General features: G+C 37.5%; 1 protein-coding gene across 7 annotated transcripts in view; it reads right to left on the reverse strand.

Moving 5' to 3' along the window:
* Positions 1-24,914, reverse strand: part of RAP1GDS1 (Rap1 GTPase-GDP dissociation stimulator 1) — an 89,311-nt gene that overhangs the window by 31,694 nt on the left and 32,703 nt on the right. For 4 of the 7 annotated variants that reach the window (XM_079307083.1, XM_079307081.1, XM_079307082.1 and 1 more), the window contains exons 3-4: positions 11,566-11,688; positions 6,535-6,660 (exon numbers count right to left, since the gene is read on the reverse strand). In XM_079307083.1, the coding sequence (XP_079163209.1) occupies positions 6,535-6,660; positions 11,566-11,688 (249 nt within the window). Of the gene's footprint in view, positions 1-6,534; positions 6,661-11,504; positions 11,689-24,914 lie in introns of all 7 variants that reach the window. The other 3 variants (XM_079307084.1, XM_079307086.1, XM_079307085.1) reach the window with 2 other exon arrangements.

Below are 24,914 nucleotides of genomic sequence, written 5' to 3' on the forward strand. Positions count from 1 at the left end.
GTCAGAGCTGAAGCTGACTTAGTATTTCATACAGCATGAAATAAATCATGGAACCCAATTACACAGTAAAACAGCAGGCAGTTTTTCTACACTGGTAAATAGGCATTCATAGCATCTCATACTACTAACAGAATAGACCTGCACACCACAATTAATTTAGAATTTCTACTCCCAGGCCTGTAGTGCAATGTTTTTTCTCAGCTTCAAACTCTCCAAGAGGAGGGGTGTGAAGTGAGCATGGCATGGTCAGTGTGGTGCAGAACAGCAGTGTGCTGCTGGCTGCTGCTGAAAGGAGCCTGGAAGAGCTGTGGGTCTCCACCAAAGCAGTAAGAGGAGCAAACCCAGAAAGTGTGAAACCCATGGGGATTTGGTGTAGGTTGGGAAAAGCCCAAGAAGGAACAAGTAAAGAAAACCAAAAGGAATCCACCATAAAGCATATTTGTGGACTCTACCAGGGTGTTTGTCTTTCCTTGTTAGAAAAAGAAAGACAATTATTCCAAGAATTGAAAAAGTAATAAGTGGACCTGGGATCTACAAACAGCTGAGGTAAGTCCTGGGCTTGTCCCAAGTAATGAAGCCTAGGAGGAGCCTAGCCTGAGAACTCATGTGTTTTGCATCACCTCTCAAATGTCTTTTTTCTTATGAACTAGACAGAGTTTCTCATCAATCTGATTCCATTTAGGCCAGCTGCAAAATAAGAAGTTAGAATAATATTGTTTAACAGCCTCCTAAGAAAATTCATGATTAATTGCTACTAAGAACTCAATTGTGGAGAACTCAAATGAGGAAGTATATGTTGCCATACATTCACTCTAGTTTCTAGCTGATGCAATACTTATATGCAGAGCCTTGGAGAAAAGCCTGCACTATCAAGGACTTCTAAAGTAAAAATGCAATAATTTTCCAAGACTGTGGCATGTCTCAGAGAGGACAGATCTAAATTACAGATTTAAAATACAGATCTAAAATACAGATCTGTACAATCAAAACCTTGAATTTAAATTCTCTGCAACCAAAATACTCAGTTTTCAAGCAACAGTTTAAGGACTCTGGTCTCAATTTCATGGTATTTCTTGGGAAACAGCTTAGTAGATGGCATTTGCATTTGGTAGAATCTAGTACAATGATAAGTGAAAAATCGTGGTAGGATGCTGCCTAGCTGTATGAATCAGGGTGACCTTCATAAAAATGATTAGCCAGTAGTGTGCCGTTGTTATCAACATCAGTTGTGTTCTAGGCTTCTGCTGGTTTTCCATATGGTAATGGAAAAGGTTATGCTGTTTTTTGAAGAAAACTGAATTTAACTTCTCTCCAGTATGTTTATTTTAAAGTGTCTGATTTTCTCCTGTAGATATGAAATTAACCATGAAAGAACATAACTGTACAATTGAGCTGTTCTTATTTTTGTATTTAGCCTTTCATAGCAGATCCCTGCAAGAGATCTGTACATTCTTATAGGGTAGGGAGCTGAGCTTACAGAATTTATAGCGTGTATGAGATCTTTTTAACAAAAATGCTCATGTTCTGGAGTTGAGGCTGAGATGAAGAGGGATCTGGTTTTATGTGAAAGGCCACATAGCTGAAATTCAGCTAGGAGACCTGCCATCAATACAAGTAAGACTGCATAGATAACAAAGAAATGTACAGCTTGGGAAATGAGAAAAGGACACAATAATTCTCCTACTGAGAAAGGTAGATAAGCAGCTGTCAGTGGAGAGCCTTTATAGGATGAGCTGGCATTTTTAGCTTCTTTCCAACTCTATAAGATGCTTATATACCAACTATGGTTTCTAAGAACATGTACCCAAGCTGGTGGTTTCATGAAGAAACAAGGCTATGGTACAAAAAGAAGTCATTTCTGGATTACACAAGGAGGTCTTTAAGCATTGCCATTAATATATATATTATGGAAGAGCAGAATAGGAAATTTTTCACTTCCACTACAAGATATATGGTCAAACACCAAGAAGGAATTATTTTCTAATGGGTAAGAGCCTAATCTAATCTCAACTGAAGTCAATCAGAATGCCTTCCTCTAGTTTGTATGGCTTCTGAATCAGGCTCTAAATATCCCGGCCTTTCACTTCCTCTTAGAATTATCACTTTTATAGCATAAGTATGGCAGCCTCTGTCATGTGCACAATGCTATATAAAAACACAGGAAAATAGTTTGTCAATCAGTTCAGAACTGAAGTATTTAACAAGTTACATGTGGAAAGATCACTGAGATTCAGATAGCATGTGCATCAAAAACTTCATGATAAAAAATATTGTGAGTCTATTATTTGCTATGAAAATAATACTAATTTAATATAGCATCAGCATCCATTAAAATTCTTGATAAAATTTATTTGATTGGCTTGATCTTTCATCTAGACAAACTGCACTATTGTGAGGGGGGTTTCAGAATAGGAGAGAGACCTGGCTACAGGCAGGTTTTATCTTTCTCCCACATTGTCTCATTGGTCTCGCAAGAAAGGAGGCCTATGTTGAAAACTGTAATCTGTTTTCCTGTCCCCCACGCACTTGATCTGCCACATGAGACCAGTCACCAGACTCTTCCCAGTCTACTGTGAAAAATGTCACCAGAGAGAGCCAAGGGGTGTACTAATCACCAGGGTGCTCATTATGTGATCATGAGGTGCAATTTGGATAATGCCTTTCTTTAACTTAATACTCCAGTGGCCAGAGCTGATGGTAGCAAATAATTCTTAGGCTTTATCTACAGCAGAATTAGCCATTCTGTAGTGACTTAAGGCAGCACTGCTTTTAGCAGCAAGAACCATATTAAACATAACCTTTTCAAAAAAATGGACATGAGATCTTTACATCGCATGTGGAGCCAAGGTGCAAGAACTTAGAAGAGAATGTATCCCTTATTTGTAACATCTGTACCTCTAAGAAAAAACTTACTAAAGAAACAGAACCAGGAATAATGACAGGAGGGGATGGACAGACAGACAGACAGTAGAAAGGTGCCTACAGTTTGACTCATGGATAAGGAGGGGTGAAGCAGGTAGGATAGCTGTTCTGCTCTGAATGGACAATTTCTAAGAATTGAGCTTTGATTATAGGCAAAACCACATAACTGGTGGGTAAAAGGAAAGAATGGGCTTTGCACCTAATAATACAGTTCTGATAAAATTCTGCCCATGAGTGAGGCCAAGAACTCTGTTGTCTGGGGATTTGGAAGTACAGGCAGCTGGACTTGGTACAGGCTACAGATACATATCTATGTATCTGTATCTACATATTGATAGATAGATAGATAGATAGATAGATAGATAGATAGATAGATAGATAGATAGATAGATAGAGATACTGTATCTACAGATGCAGTGGGGGAGAAAGCAGGAGGGAGGAGAGATCATGTCTCCATTTCTTTGCACTTTCTTCTTTGATGAAAATTTGGCAGCTGAGGGCTATGTGGCATTTACTAGATAAAGTGTGTAGAACAATTACAGGCTGTACAGGAACATGCAGTAATGTATCTGTTGTTAAACTGTAAGGCTGCACTGAACAATCTGCATACAGTTGATTCTGACAGTCTGCAATTCATTACTTCTGACTGAAATCTTTTTATCTGCCTCAATTGTTTCTTGCATTTCTGCATACTAGAGGAAGGCTGAGAGACCAGATACCTCATCAGCACCAGCAAAGCTTCCTTCTACCCTGGTTTCAGCACCAACAAAGCTTCCTTCTACCCTGCTTTGCAATTATATTTGCCTATATTCTTTATGTTCAGAGATTCATATAACACAGATTTCTGCAAAATAAATGCTTTAAAAAGAATGCTCTCAAGGCTGCTTGGTGTTAGTTTGACCTATTTTTCCCTCTTTAACTGTTTATGTAATGCAATTAATTCTCTGTATTTTCTTCCCTGTTCAAATAGGTAATTCAGTAGTGTTTTTGTGGGCTAACACAGATGAGCACCCAGCAGACTTCAAGCAGACAAGAAAATCTATCAGTAAGTCAACAGATTTTCATTTCATGTTTTCTGTGAGGAAATGAATCTGTTCAATGAGGTCTTTGGCCAGGTGTAATTCCCCTTTAACTTGTGGAAGGTACTAAATCTCCTTCAGCATTGGGACTTAGTAATTAATTACCTTTCCATAGTAGTGTGTTCCAGGAGTAGCCACTCCTGAACTCACGAGGAAATGATCTTGCCTTCATGCAGCAGCTCTGGGATCTGTGAACACTGAGGAACCACTGCCATTTTCCTTTGGAAAAACGATTTTGGCAATCCTTCTCCTCTTCAAGGCCAGTTTTAAGGGGCTTTCCCTGCAGAAGCTATTTGTCCCACAGGTTTCATCCACACCAACTTCTCTCAGAATCAGAGACCTGATTAATTCATTTTGGCACAAGCTGTCACTGAACAAGTTGATGCATGCTTGCTGGGATCAAATATAGGATAACTGGGCCTTCAATGTAGAGAAATATTGCTATGAGCCATCCAATGTGGGCTTTACTGCATAGGCTCAGCTTAACACTGATTTAGGACTTAGAGACATTCACCATTGCTGCATGTTATAGTTATATGGGGAGTAGAAGTGCAAAAAAACTCATGTGTTTGGAAAAACATAGTTACTGATGTATTTCAAGTTCTTATACAAATCACAGTTACCAGAAAGGGTAACAGATGCTTTTGTCTCAACTGGGAAAAAAACCCCAAAAAACTATCATTATGTAACATTTTTAATTAGAACTACCAGCTTCCACATCTTGTCTTTGTTATACTTTATGTCCCCTTGTTAGGGAAAACCAATAGTAAAAAACTGAAATATATTAAATTTTCTAGTAATAAGCATAGTGAAAGTATTTGTCCTAAATAAGAATTTAGGATAGAGTGCATAACTATTCAATAATTACACATTAAGTTAACAGAAAATGTCAGATAGGGTGGATGTGACAACTAAGCACTGTAAATAGCCTCTTCCACTCAAATCCAATAAGCTAGCCTTGATTTTTGCCACATTTTATTACACTTTACTCAATAATTTTATTCAAATTCACAGGGAACGTAGTGACTGTCCTCCCACAGGAGCACGACAAAACATGGCACACAGAACACATCCCTGCCTACTGTAGATTTTAGCAGTGCCAGCTCTGCTCCACAAAAGGACAACACAAGGTGAGTAATTCACTTTTCTGTACTAAATTCTGTAAAAGCCAGCAGAAGCCCACAAAACCTCACACTACAAAACCATTTCTGTGTGTCCTTATTGTATTTCATGAAAAAATGAGGGATGAACAATAATGACATGAACAGTTACACAGAAATAAACTGGTGCACTGGAGAGTAACCTTGATCTCATACATAATCCTGAAACAGAATAAAGCATATAAATTATGTTATAGGAAGCTTAACAGCTTCTATGTGAAGTTCCCATGGGGAAGCAGCTGTTCAGTTGATTGGTCACCTTAAAGAAAATCCTAAATGAAAGACTTATATATTAACATCCTCAAGCAGTAGTTTTCTGTAAATGGAAACGCAAATACATGATTAACTTCCCTGAGGTCAAAGGCAAGGTAATTTAAAACAACATAAAATGTAAATTTTTGAATTCAGATGAAAAAAAGTAGCAAGGAGAAAGGCTACAGTCAGTATTCATACAGCAGAACTTTTGGTAAATGCAACATAGTATGCAGAAAAATTCTCACCATATAAAATAAGTCACTAACTCTCTATAACAAAATGATTTTACAATTTCATCTCACTTCCCATCTGCAGACATCCATAATTCCTTCATGTGCAAGATGTTCCTGGTGTCTCTGCTTCTGCACCATATTTATCATGAACTGGCTTTTTTTCAAAATTTTGAAGTAAAGAGTAATGAGGCTGCATTTTCAAAACACTGCAACCGCTGGTTTGTTTTGCAGATGACACACCCATGCATGTAATCAGCACATGCAGTCACAATTACATTTCAAAACTCAATTGCTTCTCATTGTAAAAATTTATTATACCTATAAAAAGCTAAAAAAAATCTCATTGATAACCCCCCTTCCCCCTTGACTACCAAAAATACAAATATGTGGTCCTGGAGCAACTAATTGCTGTAAGAATTCTGAGAATCAGCAACATAACTCAGGCATCATTTCAGCCACATATGCAGCTCTGCACAGATTTAAGACTGGTTAGAATAATAGTGTTCCCTTCTAACACTGTTCCATTCCAACACATTCTGTTTGAGGAAAAATTAACTGTTCAGTGCCTCTGCATATGTAGCATCTGCTCCTTGAAAACCTAGTTCATTATGTTTGAAACACCACTCCTACCCCTCCCCCCAGGATCAGAAAACCTTTCTATTTTTATATCCAGTAGTATCACAGTATTGAAAATGTGTTTTAATCTGTCACAAAAGCATTATGCAAGTGTGATGTTCAATTTTCTCATCCAATAAGAAGAATTGTGGGGTAAATAAAAACCAAGAAGAGAGGAAAATGACCCAGCAGCACACAGTGTACAACACCAAAACACTCCCTTCCCTTCCCCAAGAGCAAGTACAGAATGCAGCAGATTCCAACACTCACGGCTGTCGTAGCATATATTGCCCAGGGCACGTCCTGTTTGGAGCAATACTTCCTGGTCTTTGCAGTTTAACAGCTGCACCAAGGGAGGGATCAGCCCAGCATCCACACAGGGGTTCCTCATGAATTCTGCAAATGAAGCAAAGCCTGTTAACACCAGGCCAGTATTCCCACTTTCATCAGTTCCAGTTACAATGGCCTTTTGTGTGCCCTGAACACGTGCTCAGACAAACAGTGAAAAGTCCCATGCGAGTTTCTGGAGAATAAGCCCAAGCCAGGATTTGGGCTTAATTCTTTCCATTATTTGCTAATTTAGAAGGAATTAAGAGTATTTAATTGACTTCCATGGAAACTAATTTACCATAGTTCAGACTAAGCATATTTTTAGTATCACACAGAAATGCTGAACAGTAAATTCACAACAAAGTCAACATAAACTAGAATTAATAAGTAACACAAAAGATTACTTAAAACTAGTATTCTAGAGCAGCATTTTTTACTCTCTATTGCCTTAATTAGAAATCTGGAAAAGCTTTTACTTTAAGAGGATTTTAAAAAACAATAAATTAAAGCTCAGTAACAGGTTTTTATTTGGAAGGTGAAGAAAAGAACAGAAAAAGAGAATGAGAAATACAAGAGTTTATATGAGCCCAAAGGCCTGTAGCTTTCCACAATCTAATTGATGCCCACCATGGGTGGGAAGGTGTGGGACCCATCCACTGGGAAGCTCTCTGCCCTTTCTTCCAGCTATACCACCAGAGAACCAAAGAATTATTTTGCATCTGTGCAAGTTATAGAGAACTATCCTGGTGCCAGAGACATAGAGAGCTGTTCTCCAGAAGGAGATACAGCTAGGCAGGCACCATGCTGCACATTTAAAAAGGTGGTTTATAGAACCTGATAAAACCAGTGTTGTTTCACAGTTTACTACAGAGCACCCTTTAGAGATGTAGTATTGTACAGCAAACTGTCAATAAGTTTTTGATTTGTCCTGAACTGCAAATCATCACAGAATCACAGAGTGGGTAAGACTCGAAGGGGCTGCAATGGCTCATCTGGTCCAACCTTTCTGCTTAAGTGTGGTCACCCTAGGGCATAGGATTGAATCCAGATGATTCTTGGATATTTGCAGTGAAAAAGACTCCACAACCCCTCTGGGAAAGTGATGCAGTGCTTGGTAACCCATACAATGAAGTTCGTCCTCATACACTGGTAAGGTTCCCTCTCTGTCATCTCTTTTCCAGGCTGAACAGACCCAGCTCCCTCAGCTTTTCCTTGTAAGAGATGCTCTCCAGTTCCCTCTTACCCTTGTGGTCTCTGCTGACCTGGTCCAGGAGCTCCACATCTCTCTTGTACAGAGGAGCCCAGAATGGGACACAGTAATAAAGATGCAGCCTCACCAGGGCTGTTAGAGGGGCAAGTTACTTATCTTCCTGATCCTAGACAATATTAGATCCTTGAGAGTCAGTTTACCTTTCTGTTACTTAATCATTTATGAGCCACGATGAATCAGGGTGTACAACCCCCTAAAAACACAGGATAAAATTCTTCTGATTCTGGACTCCTCATGTCAATAACTCAAAGATTTCATACAATGCTTGAAGTACAAATACATAATCTCAAATACTCCCTTTGCTGAACCTATTACAATGTCCTTTGATGTTGTGCCAGCTGCAAAATCTAGTATTTTTTGTATTTAATCCTGCAGTGTTATTTTAGCTAAGACTTGTAAGAAGTAAGCAATTCTCATGTGATGATGTAGCTCTGATACATCAACACACAGAAGAATAAGAATCAGCAATATCTATACACTTGCACAGGTTCAAGAGAAGATAGTTGTGAGCACAATTAACCCACCTTCCTAAGCTACTGTAATATTTTAGAACTGTGGCTAGATACTGTAGTGTGAGAGATGGTGAGAGTATCCATTGTAATGAACATAAATACCAGATACACCTGGTCTTTAAAACTGGTCTTGACATGTCCTTGTAACATGCAGTATATTTCTTTATCACCCATTTTCAACTACATTGCAATGTTTATTTATTAGATGTAGTTTCTTCCTCTGTCGTCTCAGCCTCTTCTTCTCAATTGCCTGTAAAAACTCTTCCCTGCATCACTTTCCTTTGCACCCACTAACTTACTATAGTCTCTACACCATCAAAGTCAGGTATTTTTTTTTCTTCTAGTCTGTATCAGGAAATGAAACTTACTCTCTCCTAAAAGATTGAGAAGTCTTAGTCTGTTCTGCTGTTTGTTTAGATTCTTCCTCAGGTGGTGAAAAGGAGTCAGAAACCTTTCCTCCTCCCTCCCTCCATCTGGAGTGAGCAGAAGCTTTTTCAGCAACAAAGTCATCGGTCAATAAGCTGAACAAGCTTGTATTTATCAAGGTCATGTAAGAGCAAGAAGTAAAAGAAATGGTGCCATATGTATCAAAATAGATCTCTGAAACAGGAACAAAGATGTGGTAACTGCAACTACTTTTGCAGCTGATACTACACAGAAGTAATAGAAGAATGAGAAAGTAATTGAGAACAGAGTCTTTAAAAGGTTTCCACTAACCTGGGAGAGAAATTAAGCAGATCCTTTGAAGGAAACAGCGAAGAATTGCTTAAGAACTTAGGAGGAGAACCTTTGATGACAGAGTAACATAAACCAAAAGAAGGACAAGATTTTGAAAGTGAAATCTAATTGTATTGTAGTATTACAGACTGCAAAGATAATTTTCTTTCATTCCTGTACCTGACAAAGAAGACAAGACTAAAAACCTTGGAACAGGGTTTAAAAGGTCCACAGTGGAGAGAGAAACTCCATGTAACAAGTGCATCTGAGCCTTCATGATGCTCACAGTTAGCTTTAGTTGGAGAGACATAAGTGACTAAAGAGAGTTTTGTATGTTTGGGTGTTTAAAACAGGAAAAACAAATATGAGCTCAAGCTGGGAGGAGGAAGAGTCATGTGAGCAGAAGAGGTGAAACAGCAAGAGCACGAGAAGGTGAAAAGACAAAACATGACAAAGCCACCAAGGCAAGTGGAGATTTGATGTGATCTGATGTGTCTGGGCATATGATCAGATGAAGGGAATGTAAGAGGAAAACATGAAATGGGGAAGAAAAAGATCCTCTTATATTAGTAACACCCAAAATTGCAGTCTCTGCTCCCAGCTCAGGCAGTACTGCATGGCATGACCACTCAGGGAATGCATTTAATGTCTACTATCCACTGAATGCTGATAAACACAAATTTCTCTAAGTGCCCTGAAGTTTGTGGAAAACAGGTACAATATAAGCATTAAACTCTTGTATTTTTGTGCAATAAAACAAAGAAAGCAACAGAATTCAAATGAGGTATTCCCTACTATCCTGCTTAAGCAACTACTTCAACAGAGTTAGAAGCCAACAAGAAATACCCAGATTATCTCAGTCTTGAAAGCACTGGGACCTTAAATAATTTCTGAGTACCTTCACTTTAACCTTAGCTGACAGAGATCCCAGTTACATCTGCTAATGACTCTAAGGAAAAGACAAAAGCAATTTTGTATGATCAACCAGGTAAAATGCCAGCTTTTCTGAGAGTATACATAAGGCATCAGTTTAGAAGCTGTCAAGAAAAAGGACATACTAGAAACTATTCAGACATTTCATGTGTGCCTTCAGATACTGGCCAAAATGTTCTGTAAGGGAATCTTTGAGGAAACAATACATAGTAATCAGTTTGCCTATTGTGAACATTGATTTTATTCTTAACTTTTCCCTCCTCAGATAGGATCTAAAAGGACCAACTGTGAGGACACACAGTTGACAACGATCTTCTAAAAATACTTACTATGAATTCATTAAGTACAGAAGAAAACCCATGATATATTTGCCTAAATCTCTATTATTCTGAAACACTTCCAAATTTAAATTTCTATGTATACATCTTTTATTGGCTCTTTATCGAAATAAGTTTAACGCTTAAAAACGAAACATATGGCTTTTCTTGTTTGTGTTGTTTCTGAATAACCATATATACCTCTGTTTTAAAACCAATAAATTGGGTGGAGGTCACCAGTAAGAAGCTGTAATTCGTGATTCCTCAGAAAAAGGTGGAAATGGAAAGTAGAAGGAGTCAGCAAGAATGTAGCTCTTTCCCTGAAGGGGCATCAGCATGAGTTTACAAAGGGAGAGGGATAAGGCTGCCAGGACAGCAGTTAAGAAACATTCTACTTTTCTCTGCCTGGCCTGTGGGGAAGGAAAGTCCAAAACAGAATCTGTGCCTCTTCAGCTGTAACAGCAACAAGTCCAGGAGTGAGAGAAGTCAGCCACAAATCTCCTCTACTCTCATCACGGGGTCTACACAGTGTCTGCTTGCAGGTATGAGGCCTTTCTTCTGGGCTCAGGATATGCAGGTATTGGGTGAGCTTTAATATAATCCTGTCTAAAGAAAAATTTAAATAGTTTTTTGATTACCTCTGATGTTATATTATATACTGTATGTATATAATACATACCAAAATGGACGTGATTCTTACTTGGGACTTTGGGCTCTTACTCTAACACACATAATGCTATTTAAGTAGGACTAATTGGTTTTAGTGTGGTACCAAAGGACTCATAATGGTTATAATCTTAGGACAAATCTCAGACCAAAGAAATTATCTGCTATCCCCTTAACCACCTCCATAGATGCTACTTCTGTAACTATGGGAACCATGCATAACTAACTGCAAACATTGTACATGTCTCTTTTTCTACATGCTTTTCATATATAAATGTATTTCATCAGTGGTGGGCTATTTCTGCCCAATAAATTACATTGCTGTCTTAAAAACTAAACAGAACAAAAGTAGGAGTAAAACAAATTCCAGCAGCCAACTGCTGTTTTGATTGTATTACAAAGCACAAAAATTTTAGACAAAACAAAAAGAGTGAAAGGGAGGGACATGAAAGGTGTCTATCTATAAAATGAAAACATAAATGAAGTAAAACATACTGACAAGTGAGGTGAAAAACTGAAGATGTTCCAGCAGAAAAGTTCTTGTAGAAAACCTCACCATTTCTGGCTACTTCTGCTATGATGTTAGCTACTTTTGCTGTGCAGGAAGATTGTGGCGTCAACAGACTCGCGAACACCTGAAGAACTCCACTTTTCTGGATTTTTTCACTTGTCTCCATATCTGAAAAACACATCACACAAAAATGACTTGTGCATCAAATTGCTTTGGGAAAGAACAGAAAGAAAAGCAGAAGAGAAGTCTTCTCAAAAGTAATTATGATAGTCATTAATTCCCCCATCAGAAGCCAACTGTTAGTTCAGTAATCCTACTTTATCTGACATACTCATAGAACTTAATACTTTGCCACTTCTAATCAATTGACCTTTATAAGGTGACTGCTATATAAGTATATACAGATACATACTCATGCTTACATGGGGAAAATACTGGAGAGACTGTAAGACTAAAGGTCATAAAGTGATAATACAGTAGATAAAGGTATTATGTAAAAGTCAAAGAATGACACTTTGAAAAGATGATTTATTGGAAATGTTCAAGGAAATGATGGGGAAGGGGCTTACAGTTAGGGTACAGCTTAATGCAGTGTAGGAATCAGAAACTGGAGAAGAGGGAGAGCTAAGATGATCCTGGTTGTAGATTCCTCTTACACTCAAATCTTGTGTGTTACTCTGTTACTGAGTAGCTCCAGTACAGACTCAGTAGAAGGGAAAGGGAAAAAAACTGAGTTTCCTGTCATAGATATGAAAGATTCGTGACAAAAGCTTTCTGCATGCAGTAAGAAGAATTGTGCAGTTGCTCCCTAACAGGGCTCCACCTAACATTGCTGGCCAAGAGCAATGCTCTGCAACAAACTGAAAACCAACATTGATTCAACTGCAGTTAAAGACAAGGTACTAGATGCTATGACATATTTTGCTAATGCTTTTAAAAATGGCACATTTGAGATGAATATTCGTGTGACACACAGTACAACTAGATGGCAGCTACCATTTTAGAAAGTAGAATGACTTCTTAAGCTATTTATAAGGGAAGTTATTTGCATTCTTCAGAGTTTACTGTGAGATGCTCCAATTGATGACTTTTGTAAAGTGAAACGAATCCATCTGAATGCAGTTTGCAACCACTCTTTTGTTGTGCTTCACAGGTAAATTGATAATAACATACCACCCTCTCTGTTCTCTTCCTCCTTCCTTTCCCCAGTCTCCCAGCTGCAACTGAATTTGATTTGTGGCAGCCCCAGGACCACTGTGCTGCCTCTGAGAGTGGGAGAGATCCGCTCAAGCTGCTTCTGAACAGAAGCCAGCACAAGCCTGGCAGAGGTGACTCCCATGGGTTTTGTGGCTCACAGAGTATGTACATGCTTCAGTGTCTGGGAGCTGGTTATGTCTACATGACAGAAAACAGACTGAATAGAGAACTTCAAGTCTGGATTGCACCATTTCTATATATAATTCCAACTTGGGATGTTGGTGTTTGGCTAGAACCACTCACAATATGTCAGTGATGACATCTGATTACAAACAGATTAGACATCAGTAATCTCAACATCTCATGCACAAGTGCTAATTATTATTAACCTGTTTGCAATCTAGTTAACCACAATTTTTGAAATACACTAAAAAAAACCCTCAAAAGATATAATATAAAGGCTTATGGCTTATTTGAAAGCTTTTATAAACTCTGACATACAGCATGTAGTTAGTAGCAATATTTTCCGATGAATACAGACATGACAAAAAAATAAAGTCTGAATTTAGAGAAAATCATATCAGAACTAAAGATTAGTCCAGACATCTTAGATGTCTGTTAAGGAAGAGCTTCTCTCTCTCTCTTAAATTCAAAACTAAATACAGAACTCAAAATGCAAAATATGGGTATGTGTGAGCCTGTATTAGTAGGCAGGAGACACATTTTCTCCTGTCATGCTGCTTAGATATTCAGTATCCAGTCACATTTTTTTGGTCTGCAGTTTGATGGACTCATTACTGTGCAAAGCATAAATTACATAAGTAGAAGCACTAAATACATCCTGCAAGAAGTGGGAAAATAAAATTAAATGCTTCTCCAGGCAAGTTGTGTGCAGCAGATACACCCTGATTTATTTTATTGAGAAAAGCAAGTGAGCAGCAATAAAAGCACAGCCCTAACAGACTTCTCAGAAAGTGGGAAATCAGGTACCTGGGATCACACAGATGAAAACTAACCAATGACTTTTGCTACTCTGAAGCAGTAGAGGAGGCACTACTGCATATACTTCAAACCAAGATCCTAATGTTTATTGTAAACCAGTTGGGTATCAATGTCAAACTTTTGCTAGTCATAAAAGAGGGAAGACACATAAATTTGTCCACCAGTGAGTGCAGAACACCCCTAGGTGAGTGCCTGAGCATCATTATTTTGGGGAAAAGCACATTACTGTGGCTGAATTACTCTGAACTACTACTATCAGACAGCCCAGAGTGCTCTCTTGAGGCATGTTTGCCAGGAATTGCCTTAGGTGTAAAAAATGCCACAGGGTGCTTCAGCTTGTCTACTCCAAGTCTAAGTAAGCACTGCTCTTCCTCTGCAGAACACATACAATTTACACTTGGTGTAATATACAAATTAATTCAGTTTCAAAATAGAAAGATGACAGTATGACACTAAATCTTTGCAAGTAGTTTATAGTAGATCCTCCATATAAGGCATCCTAAGAGAATGTGCCAGGAAAATTACTCTTCCATCCTCATGCACATTACTCTGTGTAGAATCTGCAAAAAAAAATTTTTTTAGGGATTCTGTGTTCATCATATTAAAGTTTAATAAAGAAGGTGGAAAAACAAAAGAATGTGCTGTAATATACAAATTAATTTCCTAAGTCACATGTAATTAGCAGGTATTTTTGTTACAGGAAACCAATCTTTCTGGAGTTTTGAAATGCTGAAACAAGGAAGGGTATTTTAATTGGAATAAGATGTCTTACTTATAAACCTAAAATTGCCTTGTTAAATTCATCTTTTTGCTCAGTATTTTTTACATTCCTTCAAAGGAGAAAGACTTAAAAGGCAAATGATGCACGGGGCTGCCCTGCAAAGTCCAAATGAAGATCTTCTACCACCCTTTAGCTGTCTGCAGAGTCACTGTATGCTCAGTACAGACACTAAGTGTTAAAATGCATGTCTGTAGAAGACAGTACCAAGCTGCAGTTCTTGAAGATGCTTTCAGCCCAGCTGTAGGTACATAAGCATTTCTTATAGTGCCCAAATGGGACAATTGCTTCATTTACAAAACATGAGCCAACAATCCTGCGTATGACTCCTCTGTGCTCAGCTTCACTTAAAATGTGTCCTGTATAAATACATAAAACAAACAGGGACACAGAAACAGAAATGAAGGGAAGTGTGTGTGGTGTTACTCTTTGGAGTGGACAATAGATTGTCATGTTTCTGTAGCAGTATTTTCATGATTGTAAAAACCATCAGTTGTTTTTGATTCTGCAGAACATGAGACTGGGAGACCACACACAAGTGCTGCCAAAAGGCTGGTACCCCTACCACTGCCTGGCTCTAGGAGAAATAAGGTAGTGTTTGCTGAGAATTAGAAACTGCTAGTGGCTTTAGCATAGGCAACCCTCAACTCCTGACTCTATTTGTTCTCTTCAGAGGCTGGAGAAAGCCTGCCTGGCTTCCTGTCTCTCTGTGTGTATGCACTAAAGAGATATTATTTATTAAGGATATCAATCTCATGCATGCTACTTTCATTCTGAGCTTCCTAGTAAATTATTAGAGGGTAAATTAATTAAAAAACTTATTTCAGTTGTCATCTTTTAAAATTGCTATTTCAATTGTAGTTGGAGCATGAACATTTTCTCCAGGAGCAAGAAAGACCTAGGCAAATATATTCTCCACATATTCTCCTCCTGTGCTTTCTATACTCAACAAAAATTAAATCACAGCCAACATTCCTTTAGCAGAATTGCATCCCCTTTAAAATCCCTTAAATTTGTGTCTGAAAGAAACCTAGCAATGTAGATAGCCTGACATTAGGGTGCCACACCTCATAATCCTTTTGCTGTCTGTGATTTCATATGCTTTCTTTAAAAGGCTGATTTTCAGTCTGCTTACACCAACCCACTCCTAGAACTGCCCTGTCTGAAAGCAAAGAAACTGTAGGACTGTAATAACACTGCATTAAAAGCAGCCCTTTCACACATAGATAATACAGCATAATTGGAAGGAAAAACCCTCTAAGGTTAAGCCCTCTGCTTTAGATGCCTCCTTGTATCATTTGACATCAAGACAAAGGGTATGTTAGATCATGTAGTGTCAAAATCTTATTAATGTCATAGCTGAGTGATTAAAATGTCAATATGCTTGCTTTTTGTGGTTTTTGCCGTGCCTGAAGTTGGAATAGTTAAAGGTGTGGGCAGGAACATCTTTAATGCCACAGATCAGAGCTGGAGAGCTGAGCATCATGGCTATCAGACTACTTAATTAAGTAGCAGAAATCATAGGAAAAAATCTAAGGTGTTTTGAATTAAAATTCTACACTCTCTTCCCTCTCAGCTCTCTTTCCTCTGAAATTTCATTCCCTCCATTCACTCTTTTCTCCTCTCTGTATTATTTTGTAGACCTTTAAGTGAAACAAAAGGCAGAAAGGGGGAAGGGAAAGGCAAGGCTTATCTCTCACCAGTGCTAGCAGAAGAAAGCTGTAGACTCACCATTCATTATCCCCTATGAACAATAGTTGCACTATTATTAGCAACCCTACAGCCGTGGTGGGTAGCACTGCAATAATTCCCATGTTGTGGAGCTTCACATCACAGAATTATAAATATACAGTTTTGTGAGGGCCCTCTTTATTAAGCCAACTGTGTTTGCCATGCAACATTTGACAAATGCATGCCTTTCCAGCTGCAAAGATGTTTTATAAAACTACTGGAACTACTGCAGAAATTTACCTTGGCTTGATAATGTTCCTCCTACATGTACTCTCATCAGAAAGATGAACACATGGATAAATAATGATGAATCACATACATCTTCAAAGGAGCCTTCCATCTGCTCTTTCAGAAGGCAGAAGGGAAGAGAATGAAGGAACAAGGGAGATCTTTCAAACTGGCACATGCTCCTAACAACCACAGTAAGAAGGTTCCTGTGACCAAGTCTAAGCACTGATGGTCTCTTCATATACAGCCTCCTACAAGAAACATTGTCCCTCTCTCCACAGCCTCCCACTGTATTTTTCAAGCCACAAAATGAAGATTTTAGTCTGGCTACAGAAGTACAGAAAGTCATTGTAAAGAACCTCAGAAAAACAGATTATATGTTCTCATGAAAGAAAGAATGCACCACTGATAAAGAGGTTTTGCTTAACAAACCTTAACCAAAGAGTCTGTTCCAATTATCAAGAGTTATTTTAACAGGGAAAAAAAGTCCTTTAATAATAATAATAATTTATGTATAAAAATAAATGTAGACATTTGATTTCTTTCATGCTCCTCCTAATGTGGGGAAATCCCCAAAATCTGCCTGTTCACTTATCCTTGAAATTAGACACCTATCAGGCAAGGAGGGAGGATTCTCCCTTAGCTGTACAAATGTTTCCATCATGGTATTTGCTCTGTTTTGTCTCTGTCAGCAGCTACAGGGCAACTTCCATTCCTATTTTTAACAAAAAAGAGACAGTACACAGATGTTTGTAATTAAAATCTCAGCTCTAACAAGGAAGGAAGGACAGATGGAGAGACAGATTTATCAATCAACTAGCTGCATGAGTCCCAATGATTAAATTCTCCAAAAGCTACATCCAAAGTATAAAAGTGAATTTCAGGATGAGATTCTATCCATTAAATAGTCTGTTGCAGGTACCAATGAAGTAAAAAATATGTTACATCTTTTCCTTCAATGAAGAAAAATGTACATATACTTCCATGAATATTCAGTGACCATGAATAGGTCAAAGCACAAGACAGAATATTAAAGTTAAGCAGCCTGGCACCCCTGAGTTCCTGAACTGGATCCAGTATTGAGCCCTGGCACATAGCTGGTGGATTTATCTGAGCTGTTCCCCCTTTCTGACTCACCCTCTCCAGGATGTAACCACTTCAGTAGCAAGGTTGCTGAAAGAGTTTGATGTCAGTGCCTCAACTGCCAATTTTGTTTTTGGCATCTTAGTATAAATGTCATGCACTCATATCTTTGTGTTTTGTATTCAGCCTCTGTGGACATTTTCCCCTGCCTCCTCTCTTAGTTGTACTGACTGAAGTTAGTACAGGTCCCAGGGTAAAGGCTATTCTCATGCTTTAGTTGTTCAAGATGTATAACAAATGCTAGTCCTATGGAGTAAAATCCTTTCTCCCAATTCAATTTAGTTTATTAACATCAAGTGAAGTTTGAAAGATAATAATTTTATATGTAGGAAGTGTTTCATGTCCCTTTAAGCAATCTCTTAACAGTACTCTTAAGTGAGCTGAAATTCCTGCTGTGAAATTCCACCCTTTGCTTATTGAAAGAGTCCATCTACACATACAGGAATTTTTTAATCTGCCCATATTTTTAGTGAGCTGTGCTATCAGAGTAGCTTAAAGAAAACCTAATCTAAAAAAAGATCACATTTTTAAGTTATAAGGGACTGGGGCAAAGCTAAGAATGAAACTGCAGAGCTGAAATTATGAATTACATGATCTCCAGCTATAATTTTTTTGATAAAAGGTAGGCGTTTTCCTTTGCATTTTTGAAATGCAATACAGAAGCAAAAGAAAAGGCCTGCCTTTTGAAAATGCAATACAGAGACAATCTAAAAAAAAAAGATGTGTCAATTCTATTATCTGGAACTGCTATTCACTGATACCTTCTGCAAAGAAAAGAAATATAATAGTTAATCTTTATTTGGCACATTGTGTATTCAATGAATAGCACTTGGAATTTAACACTTGGATAAACATTTAACTAGCTGGCACTAACTAAATACATCACTATTAAAGGGAATTTATGTAAAATATAATCCCACTAAGCAGAAGTGATTACCATTCAGTATCATTAGGGTAAGCCAGTTTACTGGGAGACAGTCCAATAAAAAGCAGTCACCTTGATTTAGAATAGCTATACTGTAAAAATATATTATATACAGCTCTTAATGAGGAAACATTTCTGGATTATGTGTATACAATATCATGACAAGGCAACAGCCCATGAGATAAAATGCAACAAACATCCTTCTTCAGCAAAAAGAAGGAACACTTTATAACACAGTATTTGAGTATTTGAGAACTCCCTCTTAAAAAATATTCATCAGGATCCCCAACTTTTATCAGGGCATTTGACTAGAAATCTTTGCAGATAAGCTTAATGGCTTGATTGGCTGAGCTGGCCCAATTAAATTTGAACCCCTGCCTCTGTTACAAGAGATTACCTTGTCAGAAGCAGACTAGAAATTCTTGCTGGTCTGAGATGTGGGTTTTGGTTTGACTGCTTCCTACCAGCCACTCAGGTACATGCATTTATTTTGGGGTTTTTTTGTTTTGTTTTATTTTTCCCTCAAAATTTTGATCTTTATATCTGTTTCTCCCCTCTGCCATTTCTCTTCTTCCTCTAAAATAAAAATCTTATGTTGCACTATATTCCTTGTTACTCATCCATTTGGTTTCATTTCTTCCTTTTAAATTTCTAATCCCTCTCCCTCCCTTGGTCTGAATAGACATTAAATGCATTATGCCCGTTCCACTGAATTCCAAAGATGCTGAATCCAGGTTTAGTAGTAGCTAAATAGACACCAGTTCATGTCTTCAATACATAAAGAAAACAAGTCTTACAAGGTACTATGATGCCTTAGTGCTGCTCTTAATATTTTTGTAGCCTCCAAGACAAACCAGGAATAATAACAAAGTCCTAAAATCTTTGTAATAGGCTAAGGACACCATCTACCTAAAAAATACTTTAATCTCAGGAGGTAACTCTAAATTTCAATAGACAGTTAGCAATGATACTGTTTGGTTTTTATCTTATTGGAGGACGATGTTGTAGCTTTCATCTGCATATTTCCTCTTCATGGATAACACCATAGATGTCTGCTGCTTGTTTGAATATTGAGGCTGGGACATTTACATGTCAGGACTAACATACAGGTCCATGCCTGCTGGGTCTGAGTACACATCCATGGGTGGCCTCCTTCTCCTTCCAAGATCACAGGTGGGAGACATATGTCAGGGATCACTGGAGGGCACACCCAAGAAGGATCAAAAATTCTCCTGGAAGAGAGACTGCTGCTAAGAACAAAGGGAGATGCTAAAGATCAAAGAGGAATAAGAAAGCAGGGTAATGCTATTTGTCAGTGAACTTAATTCTACTAGTTACCAGTTGTTTTAATAGGCCACTAATCCAATTAGTGCCACTGCCTACCCCCTTGCTTGTGCTAAGCTCTCTTGATGTGCTTATGCACTGCCTTGTCACAGCTTTGTAAAGTGTGCTAAATCTGCAGGGATGCTGAAAGCTCTTTTTTTATCTATACAAAACAACTGTGGTCAGAAGTTAGAGGGTTAGAATAGGGTCTATAGATAGTTATTGTTTTAAGCTGTAACACTGTGCAAGCATTCACAAACCAGAGAGCATTGCTTGTTGGCCACCATCTGCATGAAACAACAGTGGCATCATTTTACTCTTATTCTGCTCATAAAATTTCTTCAAAATAGATAAAGGTTAGTGTGCTGATGTTTAAGAACATGTTTGCTTGAGCAAGCTCTGAAATGTGGAGCTTTTTCTCCATGCTGTGTTCCATGAAAGGAAACAGAGAAAGTTTAAGACACCTAGCCAATAGGAAAAAATGAAAGTGATTTCAATTGTTTGTGCCTTGGAATAATTCTGCTATGACAAAGGGTTCTACAACTTAATTTTTTCTGGGGCAGCAGGACAGATATTTTCATGCTAATGTGAGAGGGCTGTGGAAACAAAAGATGAAATGACTGTTGCTTAAGAGGTACAAGGCTTCACTGAAATCAGATGGTGCTTAGTGTAACAAGTTAAGCAGAGAGCTGCCTACCTGACTCTGCAATGAATAAATAAGAGTACGTACTCAGAACTATCAAGAAGGCCTCCCAAAAAGATAAATAGATAAAAATAGGTAAATCTTGCTTTTTTCTTTTACAAATCAAAGGTATTGATAGCAACAATAATACATTTTAAAATTTCAGAGGTTTTTTTAGTTGAGCCCAGAATTACAAAATTATAAAATTCTCAATTCTTCATGATTTTTTCAACTCCAATAGAGGAATACTTCCATCTTCCAGGGACAGTGAAGATCAGAAAAAGGAACATCAAATATAGGAAGCACAAGTACTAACTAAATTCAACAATATATGGAAGCCATGGCTATGAAGAACAGAAAAAAACAAAGTTCCAACTGAAATATAACCTCTTTGTAAACATATGGTTGTAGAAATCCACCAAAATAATTAAAGAGAGAAAACTAGATGCCTATTAAAGCAAGTGCCTACCAAAGTTTTAGGGCATTCAGTGAAAAGTCTCAACTCTGACAAAGGAATGTGAGAAATCTGCCATGTCTTCAAATATCCAAGATTTTCTTAAGCACTCCAGATGCTAACACATCCTCCTCTGGGATGCCATCAAATGAGAACAAACACATTTCAAAAAACCCACTGGTGACTCCCAAGAGAAAACCTGAACAAGAAGTTTTAGGTAGGAGGGACGAGCCCAAGGTCCCTACACCAGAAGTCTGGAACACAGCAAGTGATGGCAAAAGCTTACTAGAAATTGCCTGAGTAACTTGTAACAATGTTATTTGCCCAGGTAAAACACAGCCAGTATATTCTAAACAAAGCATGGCTCCAGCATACATATTCTGGGGCAAAGCAAAATACTGTTACAAAACTGTGTGCATTATGGGAAGAAAAATGGCACTCTAAAGTAGCCACTGAATAATGCTGAGATTTCTAGTTTAAAGCATGAATTTAAAATTTTCATGGTCATGTGATGGTTCCTTGAGTCACAGTATCAGCAGAGCACAACAAGTAGGAAATAATGCATCTTAGTCAGCCACATCTTTAAGGTAAAGTGCATTATTTCAAATATTTCCCATGTTTCTAAATGCTTTTAAAAACTGGGGCCTTGTCCTCTCATATAAGCTTATCTTTATTGCTATGATTTTACTTAATCATTTTTTTCACACAACCATGTAAACTCATATTTTTAGTCTCCTAAAAAGTGTATGTAAAAAACCATTTCAAATGCATGTTTTGCACTTCAGCTACATGTCAGACATTTTCAGAGCCAGGTGCTGAAAGCTGGGATTAGTGGGCATTTTCAGCCTCTTACGCTGAACACAGCAGAGCCAAAAATAACATTCTCAGCAGATTTTCAGATTTCTCATTTATCAAAACTGGGTTATTTATGTCTGCTGTAACTTCTTGTATCTGAAACACAGCATGTCTGGAATAGCAGTAACTTTTTTTTTGTTGTTACTGCAATAATGATGTCCCAGAGAGCATGCTGTTTAAAAGAAAAACTCTATTTCCTTTTTGCTTTCTCTCTGTTTTAGGCAGTCTTTTCTTGTGGATATTTATTTAGGGATCTTAACATAAATGCACTTTTTTGATAGGCATATTATTTATGAAATGGCTCTTAACAAGTATCAATTTGTATATGTTGATTAAAAATAATGGCCAATATTGTTTTCTCTTGTAATTCCTTATACAAGACAATTAATCATTTGTTCCCAATATCCAATAGTAATACATAAACATATTTTTCTTTGGGTGCAAGATACAAAATAAAGCAATTATACTTCACTTACTTCATTCCAGAAATGTAAGCATGTGATCTTTCAAATTACTTTTCTTCAGTACATGTCTTACTCATACTTTTGAGGAGGTTTGTGCCTTTTCTGGTTGTTATGATCATTCTACACTCCATGTCACTGTAAACAGTCTGCTTCCAGATCAGCAAAATTCTTTCTAGACAATAACACATCAATCCATGTCTGTACAGAACTAATCCAGATTATATGGAGCAGACAATGGAGTAACTTGTTTTAATGTATAGTTGTTAAAAGAAAACACATGTAATACATGACTTTCACCTCTTGATTGAATATAGGCCAGTAATTCATTTAGTGCATGGCTGGCTCTGGTTTTTTTGTAGCTAATAATGCTTATGGATCATGTACCCCAGCCTTTCCTTAAAAATCTGAGTTATGGGAAGTTTAGCAGATGGTAAGTGCTTGCAGGTGGACAGAGATCAAGTATTTGTGTTCTTCTTTCTGAAGCAAGGTGGGCAGAATCTCAGCTTATGTGAATGAGGTAAATCCACAGAGGTAAAAACAGCTCTTACATTACCCGTCAATCTCATCTAATGTTACTGCAACTTTAGGGCTGCAAAGTCCCCAGATATGCTAGTTAACTTCACTGGGAATGCAAAAGGAATGCCACACAAAATGAGGTATGTCATTGTTCTAAAGCATTCCTAATGCATGTTTATGTTTTATTGTTCTGTCATTGTTCACTCTTTCATTCTAACCCCTCAGTTTTCTCTAGTGGTACAAGCTAGACCATACATGACTGGCCTCAGACAGAAGAGCTGGTGACAGACAAGAACTAAAATATCTGCCTAAATAGGAATATATATGTATTTCCAGACAATGTCTCTTAAGGAAACCATCTGTGCAGGATTTTCAAACCCAGGTCTCAGATGGAAAGAGCTATGCAAGCCTTTCCTAGACAAACTGTAGTTAAAACAATTTGAATTTGGCTTGTCAAATATTTACCAGCAGTTATCACATTCAGCTGAGTATTTGACTCAGCCTTCTGCAGCATAGCATCTGTGTGTGTGTGCACCTTAGTTTGACTGGTGTGACAAATGGCAGATAGCTCCTAAAGTCAGGCAGGATGTATCATATTCCAGGGCATTACACCTGTCTATGATTATCAACAAATCAGTTTTGAGAAGGAGAGTGAAAAGATAAAGAAAACACAGCAGATTACATAGAAAGAAATCAAAAGTTATGATATTCATTGTAACTTTGTCATCTCTTTCTATACAGTAGAAAATATGAGAAGAAAATAATGTTTTAGCATAATGAAAACATAAAGATTGTATGCAAAATATATGGAACTATAATTTTCACCGCACTCTTAGAAACTAGGGAATTTAACATTTTGCAGCAGCCACAAACCCATGCTGCATGCAAATACCAATTGAAAGCAGTGTAATGGTCACTAAAACATTCATGTCTACATGAACTATGCAAAACTGAAGTTGTCCTTTACTGAAAATATCCATTTGTTGTAGGATCATCGGGTTTAACTACTGATTTCGGCTGGCAGTAGATGGGAGTGGGTTGCATTAGCATATTAGTAATATAATAAATTTTATATAAGATAAAATACTATTTTTATCTCCAAGTCTTAAAGCAGTGAATAAAACTTTAACTTCTGTGATTTACAATACTACCATGAGCTCCCAACAAAATCACAGCCCTATAAAATTCTCATAAACTTTTCCTTGCATGGTTTTCTCTCACATTAATATGATGATTTATTGAACTACAATATAAATGTATACTTCATTAATTTAATCATACACGTGGAAATAAACTAAGAGAGCAGAATAACTATTTGCAAAATATTATTTAAATTATTTTTGCACTACAATTAATGTGTACTTTTATAAAAACAATTTGATTTCTCATTATTGTGTAATAATTTATACACAGATACCTAGGTACAGTGTGTGTCTAAGAACTAGGTACCATATATATGTTAATATATACACTATAATTATAATATGATAATATTTACACTATAATTAAAAATCAATTGGTCAAATCCATACTAAGATGTTAACTGGATGGATGAAAGCTATGAGAAAGCATTTAGAAAGCTGATTGAGTATCTATTTGTTGAATCAATCTATTATACACAATTTACCTCAATCTCTGAAGTCTTTTGAATGTACTGCTGTTCTAATAAAATTACCTCAAGCTAGAAGTCCATTCCCCAAATCATCAGACAACTTGGCAGAACTTAGGTATGGAAGTGTCCAGTTCCCTTGAAATAGAATTGATATACTGGTTCCTAAAATACCAGCAAGCTGTTTAAAAAACATGTCCTATCTGACCCATCTAATTTTCAGTGCATTATTTCAGTTCCCCTCAATCTTGGGCAATTGTAAATATGTGGAGGTATGTCTCATAGGGCAGCTCAGCAGGGCTGCATCCATGACACTGGCTCACACACCAAGAACAAAGGAAATTGTGGAGAGAATACATTTTCTAGAACTACCCCAAAGAGAGAGGTCAAAATCCTAACAATCTGTTTGTCTGATGTGGCAGCCAAAAATCTAGAAGAGAAGATTTTGGAAGGAAGAGCAAAGCCCTGAACTGAGACAGAAGAGAAT

The sequence above is a fragment of the Erithacus rubecula genome, assembly GCF_903797595.1.
Source record: "Erithacus rubecula genome assembly, chromosome: 5".
NCBI classification, from domain to species: Eukaryota; Metazoa; Chordata; class Aves; order Passeriformes; family Muscicapidae; genus Erithacus; species Erithacus rubecula.